Consider the following 17,500-nt stretch of genomic DNA (forward strand, 5'->3'; position numbering starts at 1 on the left):
CCGTAGCCGCCTTGAAGGCTTTCATCAAATACGAACTTTCCGTTTCTATACACTTTTATGAATCATCATCGATATGAGCATGAACACAAACAGCGAAACGCAGATGCATTCCTGTTAACTAGTACCTTGAAAACAAGTGCTAATAGCTAACCTTTGGTTTCCTAATGTCGTTGTCTGTTGTCTATTTTCCTTGTGTAATACTATTGAACGGCAATTAATTGTGTAAAACGGGTCACTGGTTGTGATACTTATTATCATTCTTTGACCGAGACAAGAAAGTGTTACCTGTTTCATTTGAGTTTATTTTCCTGTATGTTTTGATTTGGATACGAATGCTGTGGTGTTTCTTCCGTTTGAAGCAGAGAAATAAGCAAATGAATTTTACAATTTCAACAAGGCAAATACGTTAGGTAAATCTTGGTATTACTGAAGGAGTATTCTGCTAAACAATTAACATGGACACCTATTCATCATCGCTGTTTTGCGGTAAAAATGCCGTTTACTCTTTTTGCATATTTCTTAATACAGCTGATATTCATGTTTCATTTGGACAACTATAATATTTGCGGAATGCAAACCAAAGCTATGCGACAGTATTAGAATCTGACCTCGTGATCTCGCAGGAACTGCTATTGATGGCTTGTCTGATAATAGTCAAATTGTAGTGCAACGCAAGTAAAAGCGTTACATTTATTTACTGATTGAACAAGGCATGAGCTTGATAACGAACACATGTAAAGGAGACAAAGAATAATTATACGTTAGTGGTTGTGTTATGATAATTGATGAGATTAGGGTAACCGCAAACCCTTTGCTAACCGCAGTAATATTGTATTTCGATACCGCGTAAAATCTATTCAGTGTCTATTGATGTAAATGCTTTGGTTTAGATTGAATGATTAGTTGGACTACGAACGAGTGTAGTAGGTTTTGAAGTTGTAATAAAGTGAAATAAAACGTAATTAATCAGAAAGATACAGTCCTTTGATCGGGAACCAGCGCTGGTAGATAATTTCCTGCACACTTGGTCCTTCGAGCCGGGTACTTTAGCATCGGAAAGAAGAAAGGAAGCGTAGCATCTAATGAGCTCAGCATCGAAGATCTTGTGGAATTGAAACGTAGAACACGAAAAGCTCACCGAGCATACTTGAAACAACTAGCAGCGGAAGCAAAGGCCCTGTTAGAAGACCATGACACGCCTCAGCGACTTAAAGCTGTACAGTTGAAAGGGACACTTGAAGAACAGTTAGACTCAACAAAGAAAATCGATGGGGAAATCCTAAATCTCGTTGTACAAGTAGAAGGAGTCACGGACGACGAAATTGCCGAAGAGGTTAAACTTGCTGGGGACATAAGAGGCGAAATAAATGCATTTGTGATCTCGTTAACTGTCCTTCTCACCAATAGAGCACATGACCCCACCAGCCATTCTGGAGCTAGCCTTTCTGGCTTTCAAAGCAACGATGAAAATCCCTCGCTTCGAGTGAAGTTACCAAAGTCGGAGACGAAAAAAAAATTCCGCAAGGATAGAAGAATGATAAGAGTTTTGGGATAGTTTCGAGAGCGCCATTCACACAAATACGAAGTTATCGCCCGTTGATAAATTTTCTTATTTGCGTGGACTTCATATGGGACGGGCGAGAACATCCATCGCAGGACTGGCCCTCACATCGACGGTTGAAGGACATCATCGAGACCTTCAAGCCTTGGGAGTAAACGCCAACACCTACGAAGGAATCGTGGTTTCTTCCATTTTGAGCAAGCTCCCGGAAACTGTTAGATTACAAATCACTAGAGGGAAAGATTAGGAGCAGTGGACGATGGAAAAAATGCTGCAGGAGTTGTTGTGCGAACTTGAAATGAGAGAAGAACATTGTATGAAGAACGAGAAGACCGAAAGGCAGGACATGGGTAACTTATAGGGGCGGACCCACGACAGCCAGCGCCCTGTTAACAAAAACTTTGAACGATTTCTGTGCGTATTGTAAAGGCAAACATGCCCATGAGGAATGCATCCGTAGATGAACGAAGAAATTTGTTACGTAAGTACGGTAGATGTTTATTTGTGCTAAGAAGGGCCATATTGCTCAAGAATGTAAATGCTAAAATTGTTTGTAAATGTTGTAACAAACCGGATGATCACATTTCAATTTGCTATAAGGGTCACAACGCGTACCAAGCGCCGTGTCAGGTTAATCGCGCGAACAATAGTCATCGTGATTTCTCGCAAAATGCCTGTCAAGTTAGTGCCAGCCACGCTAGTCCCGCCCTTCACGTGGACATGGTAGGGAGGGTTGCATTACAAACAGCCCAAGCAATCGTTTCGGGAAACAAAGGTTCGAGGGTGAGGGTATTATTCGATGTCGGTAGCCACAAATCCTTTATTACTACCAGAGCTGTCCAATCGGCCGGGTTGAGGGCAGAGAGACGCGAGTGGATCGAGATCAATACCTTTGGGCAACACATTGAAGTCAAGAAAAACGAGTACCCCCACTTACAAGGTTTGTGGTTTTCAGATGTCAGTCGAGACAGTCAAATCCTTAAAGTCGACTTGCTGATCGGTGCAGATTATCTTTGGTCCTTTCAAGAAGGGAGAACAATAAGGGGGAGCCCAATGACCCCGTCGCAATGGAAACTCGCTTGGGCTGGGTCCTGTCGGGGCCCGTGCTAGGATTTTTCGTAGACTCGCAAATCAATGTAAATTTTGTGTGACATGATTTGTAACGCAAAGGAGATAATCGAGAATTAGAAGGTTGCGTGGGAAAACTGTGGGACTTCGGAACCCTTGGAATTTGAGAGGACAACGAAGTTCATGAAGGGTTGAAAGATGCGATCGCCTTCAATGATAAAAGGTATGTAGTGTCCCTTCCGTGGAAAGAAGGAATTCGCCCCCTGCCGAGAAATTACGAAAACAGCATGAAACGTCTCAAGGGACAGATGGGGAGGCTAAAAGACAATCCTGACATTTTGAAAACCTATGACGCCATCATAAGGGAGCAAGAAGAGAATGGAATAATTGAAAGAGTGGCTGAGCTAGATGCAGCTGACAGAGTTCATTAGTTTCCACATCACGCCGTCGTACTCAAAGATGCAAAAACGACGAAGGTAAGAATAGTGTATGATGCATCTGCTAAAGAAGGGAAACGAGGTGTGTCCCTAAACGATTGTCTTCATGTCGGACCAGCCTTATCGCCACTGTTGTATGATATTTTGATTCGATTTCGAGAAAGTCGCGTTGCGTTAGTCGGTGACATAGAGAAGGCATTCGTTAATATCATGGTGAATGAGAGTGACAGGGATTGTTTGCGTTTCCTGTGTGTGACAAGTGTTGACAGCGAGCGATTAGACTCTATCGCTTACAGATTTTGCCGTGTTGTGTTTGGGGTTAATTGTTCGCCCTTTTTGCTCAATGCGACGCTCCAGTATCATTTGGATTCGTTCACTGAGCTCGATCCAGAGTTTGTGCGCATTATGAAAAGGAGGTCCTACGTTGATGATCTCATTACCGGACAAAAGACCATTCAGGAGACAAGTGAGTTGCACGATAAAGCGAAATCAAGACTTGCACAGGGTGGGTTTAAATTCAGGAAATGGTTGACAAACAGTGAAGAATTAAGAGCCGAAATAACACAACGTGAACAGCGTAGCGAGTCAAGTGTTGACGGACGAGTTAGAGGTGCCGACCAAAGTTATGCCAAGGCCACAATTGGAGCCAACACCAGTTCGAGAAGGTCCTCGGACAGTCGTGGAATTGCGAACTGGACTTGTTTGTGTTTGAGCTGTCTGATGTGGCGGAAAGAGCCGATGGATTGCCAGTTACGAAACGAAGCATTCTGAAGGTAATTGCACGTATGTACGATCCCATAGGTTTACTGAGCCCAGTGCTAGTTGGAATGAAAGTTTTATTCCAAGAGTTATGTGCGAGAAAAGTAGAATGGGACGAAAGGTTAACCGGCGAATTCGAGAAACGTTGGAGAGGATGGTTGAGAGACTTAAAGGAGGCGAAAGAGGTTCACGTTCCAAGATTCGTTTATGGAGTAGTCCACGGTAAGGTTAATTGTTCATTGCATGGATTTGCCGATGCTAGCAAAATGGCCTATTGCGCCGTTATTTATTTCGTGTGTGAAATTTCTGGAAGCATCACTCCAACGTTGCTAACATCCAAGACGAGAAAACCCCTCTGAAGGCGCAGACGATACCACGATCGGAATTAATGTCGGGCAAAATTCTTGCTCCGCTCATGAACACCGTTAAGTACGCCTTAGAAGGGGAAGTCAGAATATCAGGTGTGCGTTTGTGATTAGACAGCAAAACAGCTCTTTGGTGGATAGCAAACAATGGGGAGTGGAAACAATTTGTCCACCATCGGGTTAACGAAACTCTCAAAGTCACTAAGAAGGACGAATGGGGGTATTGCCTAAGCGAAGAGAATCCAGCGGACATTGGTTCAAGGCGTGAGAGAGCACCAAGACTGATAGTGCGTGACCTATGGTGGAGAGGTCCCAGTTGGCTACCCCTACCAGAAAATGAATGGCCAAATTCAGAGGTCAGTGAAACCGCTCAGGGCAACGAAGAGAGAAAACTGGTTAACGTGACAGTGGCAGGCGTGACGAAAAAATCGGGTGTCACGGAGGTGTTAGACATAAACAACTTCAGTAAGTATGGACGACTGTTGAGAGTGACAGCGTGGGTTGAACGTTTCGTGTTTAATTTATGGTCAAGTAAAAAAGGGCAAGAGCGGAAAACAGGCACACTTCACAGAGACGAAATAGCTGCAACAGAAAACACATGGATCAAGGCTTGTCAAGAAGAATTGAAGAATGACAAATCATACCAGAAACTGGCTTACAAATTGAAATTGGAGGAACGTGGGGGTGTATTGAGGTGCAGGGGCAGGTTAGAGAATTAGACGTAGAGTCACAGCAGCCCATCATCCTCATGAAAGATCACAAACTTACAAAACTACTCATTGAAGAATGCCACAGAAAGGTACACCACGGAGGAGTTAGAGCGACACTTGGAGAGCTTAGGTCACGGTCTTGGGTGCCCAAGGGCCGGCAGGTTGTGGAAAGGGTTCTGAGAGAATGCGTGACTTGCAAAAGGGAGCAGGGTAAGCCATTTAGAGAGCCACCAACAGCGGCTTTACCGGATTTCAGAGTAAAGGAAGCTCCACCATTCGCTAAGATAGGTGTTGACTTTGCAGGGCCATTGTTTGTCAAGTCGCACACGGGGAAAATGGTTAAAAGTAATGTTGTTTTGTTTACTTGCAGTGCATTTAGATTTGGTAACCGATCTGTCAGTGACTACATTTGTGCGATGTTTAAGAACATTTACAACTAGAAGAGGAGCCCCATCATTAATCATCTCAGACAACGCAAAAACCTTTAAGGCAACTGCAAAGTTGTTAAAGAGGATGCGTGACAGCAAAGAAGTGAAGGAGCACCTAGAAGTTAATCGAATAGACTGGAAATTCAATTTAGAAAGGACTCCATGGTGGGGAGGATTTTATGAAAGATTGATTGGCACTGCTAAACGTTGTCTAAGAAAGATACTCGAAAAGGCCAAGCTCAATGTGGATGAACTTCTAACTGTTTTGACAGAGTTGGAAGCGACCGTGAATTCTCGTCCTTTGACCTACGAATATGACGAAGTGGGAGCCGAGATGCTAACTCCATCTCATCTTATCTACGGATGTCGGTTGATAAATTTGCCCTAAGAAACAAGAGATAACGAGGAAGAAAGCGAAACCGGGTATCTTAGGAGGTTTAGGTATCTTGCGAAGCTGAGAATACATTTCTGGAATCGTTGGCGTAAAGAATATTTAATCGATTTGAGAGAACATCACCGTAACAAGGGGGAAAGCAACAACGAGGTAAGCGAAGGTGAAGCGGTTTTAGTGCATGAAGACAACTTAAAGAGAAGCAATTGGAAGATGGGAACGGTAGAAGAACTAATAGTAGGCAAAGATCATAAGGTAAGAGGTGTCAAGACTTGCTACCAAAGGGAAACCTATCTTCTTTAACAGACCCTTGCAAAAGATCTACCCTTTGGAAGTTCGTGGTATGTCAGGTGAGAGGAGTAACATCCGGCATGGTATAGATTCGGGTGGAGTGCGAACGAACAGCCCGTAGGTACAGAAAGACTCGCGCGCGCGGCTGCGCTGGATTCACGTTGGCTAACGCGAGCTATGATCGATTGCTAATTGTTTTGTATGTTTTGTCGTACACACACGCGTGATTTCACTTGACAGGCCGAGTGTACTATGTTTTGACCCCTTTGGGTCAAGGGGGGAGTGTGTCTGATAATAGTCAAATTGTCGTGCAACGCAGGTCAAAGCGTTGCATTTATTTACTGAATGAACAATGCATGAGATTGATAACGAACATATGTAAAGAAGACAAAGAATAATTATACGTTAGTGGTTGTGTTATGATAATTGATGAGGTAAGGGTAACCGCAAACCCTTTGCTAACCACAGTAATATTGTATTTCGATGCCGCATAAAAGCTATTGATGTAAATGCTTTGGTTTAGATTGAATGATTAGTTGGACTACGAACGAGTGTAGTAGGTTTTGAAGTTGTAATCGAGTAAAATAAAACGTAATTAATCAGAAAGACAAAGTCCTTTGATCGGGAACCAGTACCGGGAGATAATTTCCCGCACATGGCTTGAATTGCCCATTAAATGTGAAGCTCATTAGGTTAATTAACACTTTAGCTAACTGCTGATTTCGCTGTCACTTATTTGCATAAGAATAACATCTACTGTATTCCGACAACTCTTCTTCGAAAACGTTTCGACGATAAATTTCCGTGCCAATCCCTTTACCCGCCTTTTATTTTAATTTTGGTTTTCAATGTAAATTTTGGCTTAGATTGCGTGACGGGTTTGCAAGTCATATAAGCTGACCTGAGTAATGTTTTTCTCGTGATGCAAACAAGCAACATGCACAGCTGCATTAACTTCCTGTTAATTAAGTAATGCATTCTGTCCTTCAAAAGGTCCAAATGATGGAGAGTCCAGTGCGTTTGCGTATCTTAAGTTATTCATGTGAGTAGGCTTGCAGCGCTCTAACGAAAATCAGCTCCTGCTCAAACGAAGTTTGGCCCAAGCCATGAGTTAATCGAAATTTACCACCTTTTAGTGAAGGCAGCCGAGTCAGCCTGCCCCAAAAACTGATTGGCCGAAACGTAAAACACCATAAAACTCTTTGTTTGCCCACTCAAATTTTGATTAACCTTGGTTTTGTTTTCTCTTGGGACCATTGGAAAGTCCCAAGAGAAATTGGAAACAATACTTATTTAAAATGTGGGTGGACAAACAATGAGTATTATGGTATTTCCCGTTTTCAGGCAATTGCGCTCGAGGAGAACGCATTCCAATCGTGCCAGTTTTACAGGATGTCCCTGGGTATCGATCAGACTTTTTTCCATGTCTCAGAATGCCCTTGGACGATAGGGGCGTGGGTCAAGCTTACCGATGCCCTTGGAAGATGGGCGCCTGGGTCAAGTATAATGAAAACAGGCAGAATCACAGTTACAGTTCAAGAAGAAATCGTGTTTCTGAGCTAAACCGCGCTGATCTAACAATATTTAGGTTTAAGTACCACTTTGAAAACGGTTAGCTTTCAGTTGTTTTGCTAGGTACCGCTATGAGAATTCTTTAAAAAAATTTCGAATTCTCAGGGTCTTGCCAGTCAAGTGGATATCGGAAACTGTATTGAGAAGTTCGACTCACTGCTTCGTCTACTGTGGATCTTCTATGCATGTTTAAAGAGTTTGTTTCTTTGCATTTGAAGTAGGTTATATGTCCTTTATAACAGTCAAAATACTTATTGTGTGATACCTTCATTACTGAATAAACACAAGAAAAGGATACAAAACGATTGTCCCCATAATAATAACTAGTTTCAAATGCCTCGTCGATGATAAAAGAGGAATGGAACGAACCTCACTAATCCTTGATTAAACACGCTAGTTAAAGTAAAAAACCCTGTTTTTTTTTCCCCGCTAGTCACCATCTTTCACTCAATAATAATCAGTAAGAGAGCCGGTTACTTTTGGCCCAGGATTCGTGATGGGAGGTTAGTCGGTAGGTTGGCTGCGAACAAAAGTATCTTCATAGGTCTTCTCTTCAGCGCTATACACCTTATTCCAAAGTGGCCGCTATTTTAGCATTCTTTTGTTTGCTTGCAAATTAGCCCTCGTTGCCTCGTTCTTAAACTTAAAATCCAAAAGAATATTTAAACCTTGAACGAGGCAACAAGGGCTAATTTGCAAGCAAACAAAAGAATTTTAAAATGGTGGCCATTTTGGAATAAGGTGTATGCATGCTTCCACTTTGATGAACATAAAGCACAGCATGGCAGCGATACCTCGTTTCAGACCATATTTGTTAACCCGGAAGTAGATCAAAGTTCTACAGTCCTAAAAAAAAATATAGTTTTAGGGCTCCTTACGATGAACTTTGTTTAAACCCTAAATTGTCGCGCTTAGCAGGTATTGGAGGGCTGCCTCGTAGGGTGCGGCTGAAAGCCTATATATTATAGCTTGACGTTGCTTCTGAAGCCTCAAAATGTTTTTGTAACTCGGCTTGAGGGGCGTGCTATTGCCAAAATCAAATGTACTATAATAATAGTCATGATGATGATTTTGCCATTCTAGAACTTGCACGGTGTTGGATTGACCAGGAGCGATTATTGACGAGATAAGTATATTTTGTTTTGTTTTTTTTTCTGACATTGTGAAATTTTCGTTTTCTATGAGCATACCTACTTTACTGATATAGGGTTTCAGAACCGACCGAATGCACGCGACCGAAATATCATGGCACTGGTAGGAACTTTGATTAGTCATAACTAATAAATTTATGAAGTAATTACCGTTGCCAGATTCCGTGGTTCAGGGACGTTTAATTTGCTCTTGAAAGAAGCTATTTCTTCCAAGATAGAGGTTGCCTCACTAAACACTTGAAAGATTGCTCTTTCAAGATCGCCAGATACAATGCCCGAGCTGGCATCATGACAGAGGTGACAAGACTCTTGAAAGATTATGCACTTTCAAGTCCTACTCAGTTTTGTCCAATATTTGCTCTTAAAAGATTGCATGAGACGCTTTTAAGACATGTTATGACAGATGTCCGGATGTAGGTATGCAATGCCCAAGCTGGCATCATGATAGAAGTGACAAGTCTCTTGAAAGATTATGCACTTTCTGTTCTTAAAAGATTGCATGAGACTCTTTTAAGAAAGAATGGAAAAAAAAAAACTTCATGCGCACGACAAGGCAAAACGACATTGGCATACTTTTGCTGTCACAGACAAGAAAGTTTTTCTTTGTTATCTCTCTGTAAGATTGTGATAGGGTGAAACTCTAAGCTAAATCACCGGTTGAACATGTGGTCCTTCAGCGAATGGGCTTGAGCGCATGCTTCTATCCTTGTGAGACATTGCAATATTCACTGCTTGTTGTCCACTATATCATTTTTCTTGTTAGCCGATGGGAAAGTAATTAAAATAGATGTGAACGTAAACGTAACCGAAGAGCAAGATGTCACTCTTAACTGCACGATATCAAAAGAGGCACCTTCGCCGAAGTGGTCCCGTAAAGACGGTGAAGATGTGGAAACGCAGTCGCGCGTTTTGAAAGATGACGAAACCAAGCTTCGCATTACCTCAGCTTCCGTTCAAGACACTGGTATATTCATTTGTAAAAGTGACCATGACAAGATACAGTACAATTTCAATGTTAGCGTCAAAGGTGAGTGATTGTTCGGTTTCTATTTATAAGTTTACCTACGAAGCCACTCGAGAGAAGAAAAAAAAAAAAAAGAGTTAGAGAGTTAGCGTAGGAGCGCTGGCCAGGATTTGTAAGTCACACATATATTGGAAAACTTATATTGGAAAATATCCTTAAAGGGAAGGTTCACCTGAACAAAGAAAAGCCGCCGCAATTAATACCTGATATAATGTTTACAAATCACAATTATTCAAGATGACAATGACGGCGCCCGGCCGGGAAAATTCAAACTAGAAAGTAAGCGTTGCCAAATTTCTTTCTTTTTTTTTTCTCTTGAAACAAACATAGCAACATCTTTTTTTTCGTTAAAAAAAAAAAAAAAAAAAAAAAAAAAAATAGTTGATGCAAACATTAGTTCCCCCGCAGGCAACCCAGCCTCAGTCAGGTGAAAATTGTAAGGACTCAAAAATTAAAAGATTATTACACGCATAAGTTCACAATAGAAAGCCGTGTACTTTATTGTCCTGGTGATTCGCTCGCTTCTGTGCGATTATTTGCCAGTTGAACTCGATTTAAGCAATTTTTCAGCTTTCCCGGTTGTCACTCGAAGCAAAATATATTAGGAAATGCTGGCTTACCTCATATCTGGCAGATAAAATCACACTTCTCCTGCATCACACTCAAACTTCTGCGGTGGCCAAACGAATAAATTTACTTCTCCAAGGTGCAGCGAGTATCTATTGTTGCGACACAGAGATGAATATCCAGATGTTCAAATCCTTCGAGGCTCGCTTTGTTAACCGTGCGCTCATCCTCTTGGGGCTCCGTAAAAGGTTCGTCCAAGTGCGCTCACTGTATCGAGAGGCTTAGTAAACGCATGCGCATAACTTACCGTGCCCAAATTTTTCGAAAGCGAGCCATTCTTTGCTTTTTCTCATCAATAGATACTCGCTGGACTTTAAGACTTGGTCGAGGGGAAGTAAATTTATCCGAGTGGCCATTCCCGGAGTTTGAGAGTGACTGATGCAGGAAAAATGTGATTTTGTCTGCGAGATGGAAGGCACTAAAGTACGGCTTTTTATTGAGAACTTTAAATTTTGCCTGACTGAAGCTCCGCCGCCTGTGGTTCGCCCTGACGGTTTCCTCGTGTCTTTCCCTTCAAATGGTACGAGAAGCACTGGCGGTGGTTTAATTACATCTTTCGATCATCTATAAGGCAGCATGTCAGATCGCTAATCAAAGGGGAATTATTGAATTAGATCAAGTTCAATTTAGCCCATTACCCCTTTTTGGGCCGCAAAAAAACCGGCTCTTTTTACCTATTCCTGCCCTATTTGAGGTCTGGGAAACTGTTATGCCTCTCAGGCTGTTACTCCATACCCTTCAGACTTGTGCCAAGCCAGACTTGACAGATCCTCCCGTACCCCCATGATTTTATGCTCTACTCTAGGCGGAACTTCGTACCCTGGGGCATCAATTTCATTTTGGATTTGGCTGTAAACTCTGACAAAAAATTCAGTTATGCCTCGGTTTATCTGCAGATAAATCCAGCGAACGAAATGAAGCCGCATGCATGCCTTTTTGGATAAACCCGAGGAGTACCTTGAAGCTGGATGAAGTAGTAGTCAATAAGATCTTTCTTTTTTTTTTTTGTATTTTTACGAAGAAAGAAGGCTGAATGGAAGACCAACCGAAGGTCTTTTGTTATCCCTTCGAAACTCCATATCAGCCCTAATCCATCACGTAAACTTCAACTCGACCGTATCTGATTTCGTTTTTCCCTTCACTTGACAGTACTTGTTAAAGTGGAAATGGTTGTAAAAGTCCTTAATTACCAATACACACCACAGCTGCAGAACAAATCATCAAAAATTTTCAAAGAAACAGCGGAAAACTTCACAGCGGAGGTAAGCAAAGTGTATCAACTGGCTGCAAGAAAGCAAAATTTGAAAATTACCATTATGTTGATGCACTAAACTCTTGCAATCTACATTTTCAAGTAGCTTCTTCAAAACAAAACTATTTTTAAATACACCTTTCAGTTGCCATAGGTCTATTCTCGCATTGAGAAAATTGCCAATATTGTCAATATTGGGCTTGATAACGAGGCAGAGAGGACAAAATAATAGGACACACGTTGGAATGAATGTGAAAGATATTAGCATATCATCCACTTTCCTCTGTGTCAGTGTCCTCCAAATCTCTCTTTCAATCTGAATTTTAATATGTCAAAAGTGGCCTACTGGTAGCGCAGACATGCTTTATAGTTTTAAGAACAAGATTTTACAACTCAGTATATAATCATAAAACTCTTTTTTTTTTATTTTACCGGCTTGTTGAGTTTTAGTATGGAGTAAGTTGTGGGTATGGTTATCCTTGGGTTTTTCAGTGGGTAACGCTATGATTATTTTTGCAAAGAGGAACCTGTCTTAATTTTAGAAACTAAATATTTTAATCAAGAGCCGATACAACGTAGATTTGATTTTAATTTTAGGGTCGAAGCTTATTCCCTTTCTTTCCAATATAGAGATCCCTTCCTTCTTTTCCGTCGTTTAAAACTATTGTAGGGCAACTTTTTTTAAAGTGTGTCAGCGAGGCCCTGAATAGAGAATGTTAGGATCGGCAACGAGTGTAAGTACGAGAACGTTAACAAGTACAGTACTCGTTCTCGAAGTCGAGCTCTACGTATTTAGGTAAGCATATAATGCGACTTTCAGGCAGCAGAAAATACTGTAGCAATTTCCTTTTGAAAACTCGTACTTTCCGCTACGTTTTCGTCGCAGACCAACTTGCGGGGACGAGTCGTCGATTCTAACATTCTCTATTGTTTCTTTGACAACGATCCCGAACTGCTAAAAAAAACTTCTCTAAAATTCAGCTGTTGATAAATATTTAAAAAATCAATTCCATGACCTAATTTTTTTTTGTAATATAGGAAAGAGCTATCGAGTATCGTTGAGTAACGTACGAAAAAAGGATCTTGGAAGATGGAAAAATGTGGCCTGGTTAGGAGGCAAAAGTGAAAAAAAAAAAAGGTGCGCTAGTAAGGAGACTGGGAATAGCAGGCCAGTGACGTCAAGACAGAAAAGCATTTATTTTTAGTGCTAGAAATTTTCGTTTCTTTGCCTTTAGCATACAACGCATCTCGGAAGCAGTTTCAATTCAGCAACTTCTCGATCTAAACAAAAGGAAAATAGCCCTATTTCGATATAATATAATTCATTCCTAAACAAAGGGCATCATCTCGAGGCTCTGGGCAATAAATAGAACGATTTGTATGACTTTATTCCTCACAGCCTCGAGATGATGCCTTTTGTTTAGGAATGAATACTACAATGTAATATCGAAATTGGTTTATTCGGGCCCTGGAAAATTTTTGTTCTCTTTTGACGTCACGATTCTGCTACTCCCAGTCTCCTTACTAGCGCTGTTTTATATCCCCTGTAAGTTAAAATTCCGATTTTAGAAGGTAGAAAGGCATGGAATAAAAACCGGTATGGAATTTTATGGTTTTTATCTCAGAAAAAATAATCTTTCACCTGCCACGGTAAATAAATAAATAAATAAATAAATAAATAAAAATCTGTCCTATACACTTAATAAACCTTTTGCCTAGATATACGAAGTTCTTTATTGACGTGTAACATTGTCTGGCATTAGACCGAGTAAAATATAATATACAGAATTAGCCAAGCCATATAGTCGGGCTCCCGGGTTAGTTTGTTCTTACAATACGTTAAACTGACTTGAGCCTGGGATCTAAACGCAATGAAAAAAAAAAAAAAAAAAAGCTGACCTCGTTGAGATATATACATGGTCACGTGATACTAGTCAGCTGATACCTTGTTTTGACGGGTGTCAATTGACCATAACATGGATGCCCAATATCAAAGATGTACGCTGTGAACTAGCTGGAGTATGGCCACCTCGATGAGATCTAAACTTGAGCCTGCGATCAAGTCACGTGATACTGGTCACATTGGCATACACGGAGGGGTGGTCGAATGGTCGTACGGACCAAATTGGTTACCATCTTTTCTTGCCAGTGGTGCTTCGCGCGCGCGCCAAAAAAGCTCTTGGATATGGTTTTGGAGTGGACGTAGAGATTGCATTGGCATTCCTAAATCCCCACCCACTCCCTCTCCCATGCCTTTTCCCAGTATTTTAAAAAGGAACTAGTACGTTTCGAGAAACGCACCATATCGATCATAGTACCAGGCCTCAGCTACAACACTGGGTTGGATGTTTCGGGATTTTACCTCTGAGCGAACACCATGATCAGCTTTGTCACAACCTTTTTAACAGCATCTTTTTGGACCCGAATCATAAGATTAGAAACTTGTTGCCTCCAACTCGCAGCGGCAATAGTTACAACTTAAGGAAACAACGCAGTTTTTATGTGCCCAATTTGAAAACTAATCGGGCAAGGAACTCCTTCATGTGCGCCATGGCTGCGATGGTCTAATTATTGACAAATCTGTGAGAACTTTTAAATTTTCCTAAATTTAATATTTTAAAGTATTTGTAAGTATTTTTAAATTTCAGTCTTATTATCCATTGAATATTACTATATTATTGCATGTTATTGTTATAGTTCCATTGCAAATCTTACATAATTCAGCCGTGAGGCTGAGAAGTAATAATAAACCCTCTATCTATCTATCTCCCTTCCCACCATTGACTAGATAAATCGTCCGGCGTGGCCCTTTATGAAGACTTAAGGTTAAGTCTTGTAATTTAGAAGTAAATCGTTCGGATAATAGGGACCTTCCAGATCGGAAGACAAGCACGACTACGAGTGTGAGTTTTCCGCTCTGAGCATGTGCATACGTTTTGGAGGTCAGCATTCTTCGAAGTGCGCGTGCTCAGAACGGAAATCTTGCACTCGCAGTCGTCCTTTTAATCCAAAGGTCCCTAATATCAACGACTGCTATTGATTTTACACTACAGATGGATGAAGTATACAAGAATACTCCGGGCTATGTGCGAACAGAGGTGCTGAATTTTACGTAAGTCCAATATTTTTTGTTCTTGGCGACTCGGTCTTCTTTGACCGTTCTTCAGACACTTTTTTTCTCCTGCTCATCTTCCAGCTTTTGTTATCGGCTTATCAAAAGTTCATGCTCTCACATATCTCGAAACTTTAAGGAATTGTTTCTTGTAGACAACTGCTGAAGCCACCTGAATTCTTCAGGTGTCAAGAGAAAATTGCGTAAATTGTGCGGATCACTTTTCCATTTCGTTTAAGGTAATTCCCTTGAAAATGACGTACTATCCAGATTTCTGACAAACTTGGCACAATTAATATTCATACACAAAAAATGCAGTAAAGAGATGGTGTGACCGTGCTTATTTCGCGCTCATGTCCTTCATATATATATATATATATATATTATTATTTTTTTTTTAATACCGAATTACGAAAGAAGCGTTCGAAACTTGATCAACCGGAAAAATTGTAGTTGTATAGCAAAAGCTACTAGCTATTGCTGAAAACTTGAGCCAACTTGTTTATCCGGGTCAAATTCTTTCAGGAAAGTGACTTTAAATTGCTCGATCTTGAAAAAAAAAAGTAAGCAAATTAGACCGCTACATGATCAACTCACACTGTCTGAGTCATTTATGTATAGATACTACCACGTCTGCTATCCAACTTTTTTCTCCTTAAAATAGGTTTTCCGTGTACATATTACGAGTACATAACACCATTGAAAAGACGGGGTACCTTGCTCGTTCAGGAGAAAATAACCATTCCTTGACAGATTAAGCTCGGCGTCAGTGAAAATCCGCTATTTTATCAACGTGCGCGCGCCAATGACGCAAGAAATTATGCGCAGTAGGGTTGCGCCATACAAAACCAGGGAATCACGTTCGCGTTGTTGGTGTCGTTGTTGTGGATACGTAAGCCAATTGATTATATGCATTTTCTCTTCCAGGAAAGGAAGTGTAAAAGTGGATTTTCGGGTTATTATTATAATTGTGGCTACTGATCCCAAAAACGAATCAACTATAACAGATAAGAAGGCCGAAACTGGGCTGAGGATTATTGCTGAAGCTAAAAATGGATATGTAGAGAGGCTCAAGGTCTCCTCAGACGTTCAAATTAAGGGTGAGTCACCGATAATGAAGAATTTCGCATTTCGTCAATATGATCCTCATGTAAAACAAAACAGTTAGTGTTAAAGTGGTACTATGATAAAAAAATCAAATCTTTTTTTTGTTTTTTGTTTTTTTCGTTTGGATTTCAAATCTATGTTAACTAAACACTAAGTGACCCAAGTTTTAAGCCTTAATTTCAGAAAGGCATTTGTTTATTTGAACTGGAATTTTCCTATTTAATGGTCCGCCATTACTAACTTTAAAATCTTGAGAGAGCTGCAACGAGAAGAAAATGACGTGAAAAACTCACTAGGTTAAGAATGCAATGTGTTTGTAGGCGACTGAATTAATATGCAGCACATGAGTGTCGGGTTTTAAGATATTTAAACTCGTGTTTTGCATACATAATAAACTGCGTTTACAAGCCGACATTTTAGGCTATCGAGTCCCTTTTCTCTATCTCAAACCAGCCAATCAGAGTATCCCATTTAGCCTGAGAATTGCTTGCCATATAATGATAAATAAAGATACTATCTATCTCTTTTCTTTGATTTAGCTCCTCCTCCGGATCCACGGAACGTAGAAATTTTTGACGTAAAGTCAGACGAACTAAGCGTTCGATGGATTCCGCCTAAAGACGTAAAATACTTCGTTGTTTATGAGTATAAGGTGCAGCACAGGCGATTCCAAACGAAGGATGTTTCCACCAGTGACATACCAGCATCAGAGGAAAGAGATAAATACAGCTACAGGATTCAAAACCTGGAACCCGAAACAACGTACATGATTAGTGTTGCTGCTGTAAACAAGCATGGTTCAAATTTCAATGAAGAATCGGGTCACCGAACACTTGAGCCACGTAAGCTTACCTTTGGCATGGATTCTTTTTTTTTTTCTGGTTGTTCCGGATTCAACCCACCACGCTTTGTAAATAACCATCTGGCACGGGTTGCTCGAAGCATGGTTTTCGCTAATTAGTTTTGAATACTATGGAACCCTCTAGGTTTTGATACCTCTTAACCACCGGTTAGCGCTAACCAGGCTTCGAGCAACTGTTCCCTGATTGCCTGCTGCCAGTTGGGGTTCTTAATCATGTTTCTGTTAAGTTTGAATTGTTTCATTTAGACTTTTTAAAAGTGGAGTGCCTGATAGTTAATTGCACTTCCACTTTAAACAAACCATTTACCTTTTTTTTTTTTACATAATTGTTATCTGTGTCTGGAGATTGATTGCAAACCATCTGTACGCACGCAGACACATTGGCATGCTGTGAATCGGTGCAAGAGATCTAAGCTGTACTGTGTCTTCGTAAATTGCTCGGATTTCAGCAGCAACAAACAACAACAACAACATTTATTCACACATGCAAACAGATAATTGTATCAATGTAAAATAACGAGTACACAACTATAAGAGAGGGAAAATTCACACAGCCCGCAGTTAACAATGGGCAGCTTTAGCAACGTCGACGGCATTGGCAACGAGAACGTCGTCGTAAAATGTGAATTCGCGTTATAGGAAACTGTTTATAAACAATTCTTTTGTTATTTAACTTTTGCCAACCACATAACAAAATAATCTTTTGTTTCGACGGCCAATAGATCTCTGTTTGGCACGTTAATGGCAATAGGTGGCGTAACGGTGAGTATCGCTATTGCAATC

At 40.7% G+C, this 17,500-nt stretch overlaps 1 protein-coding gene and 1 pseudogene across 2 annotated transcripts in view; both read left to right on the plus strand.

Annotated features, from left to right (window-relative positions):
• Positions 1-17,500, plus strand: part of LOC138010835 (angiopoietin-1 receptor-like) — a 35,406-nt gene that overhangs the window by 405 nt on the left and 17,501 nt on the right. For both annotated transcript variants that reach the window (XM_068857829.1, XM_068857830.1), the window contains exons 2-6: positions 8,666-9,760; positions 11,534-11,646; positions 14,690-14,748; positions 15,676-15,848; positions 16,395-16,697. In XM_068857829.1, the coding sequence (XP_068713930.1) occupies positions 11,551-11,646; positions 14,690-14,748; positions 15,676-15,848; positions 16,395-16,697 (631 nt within the window). In that variant the 5' untranslated portion in view covers positions 8,666-9,760; positions 11,534-11,550. The remainder of the gene's footprint in view (positions 1-8,665; positions 9,761-11,533; positions 11,647-14,689; positions 14,749-15,675; positions 15,849-16,394; positions 16,698-17,500) is intronic.
• On the plus strand, positions 3,277-6,660 carry LOC138009970 (uncharacterized; annotated as a pseudogene).

Source organism: Montipora foliosa, chromosome 7 (assembly GCF_036669935.1).
Source record: "Montipora foliosa isolate CH-2021 chromosome 7, ASM3666993v2, whole genome shotgun sequence".
NCBI lineage: Eukaryota > Metazoa > Cnidaria > Anthozoa > Scleractinia > Acroporidae > Montipora > Montipora foliosa.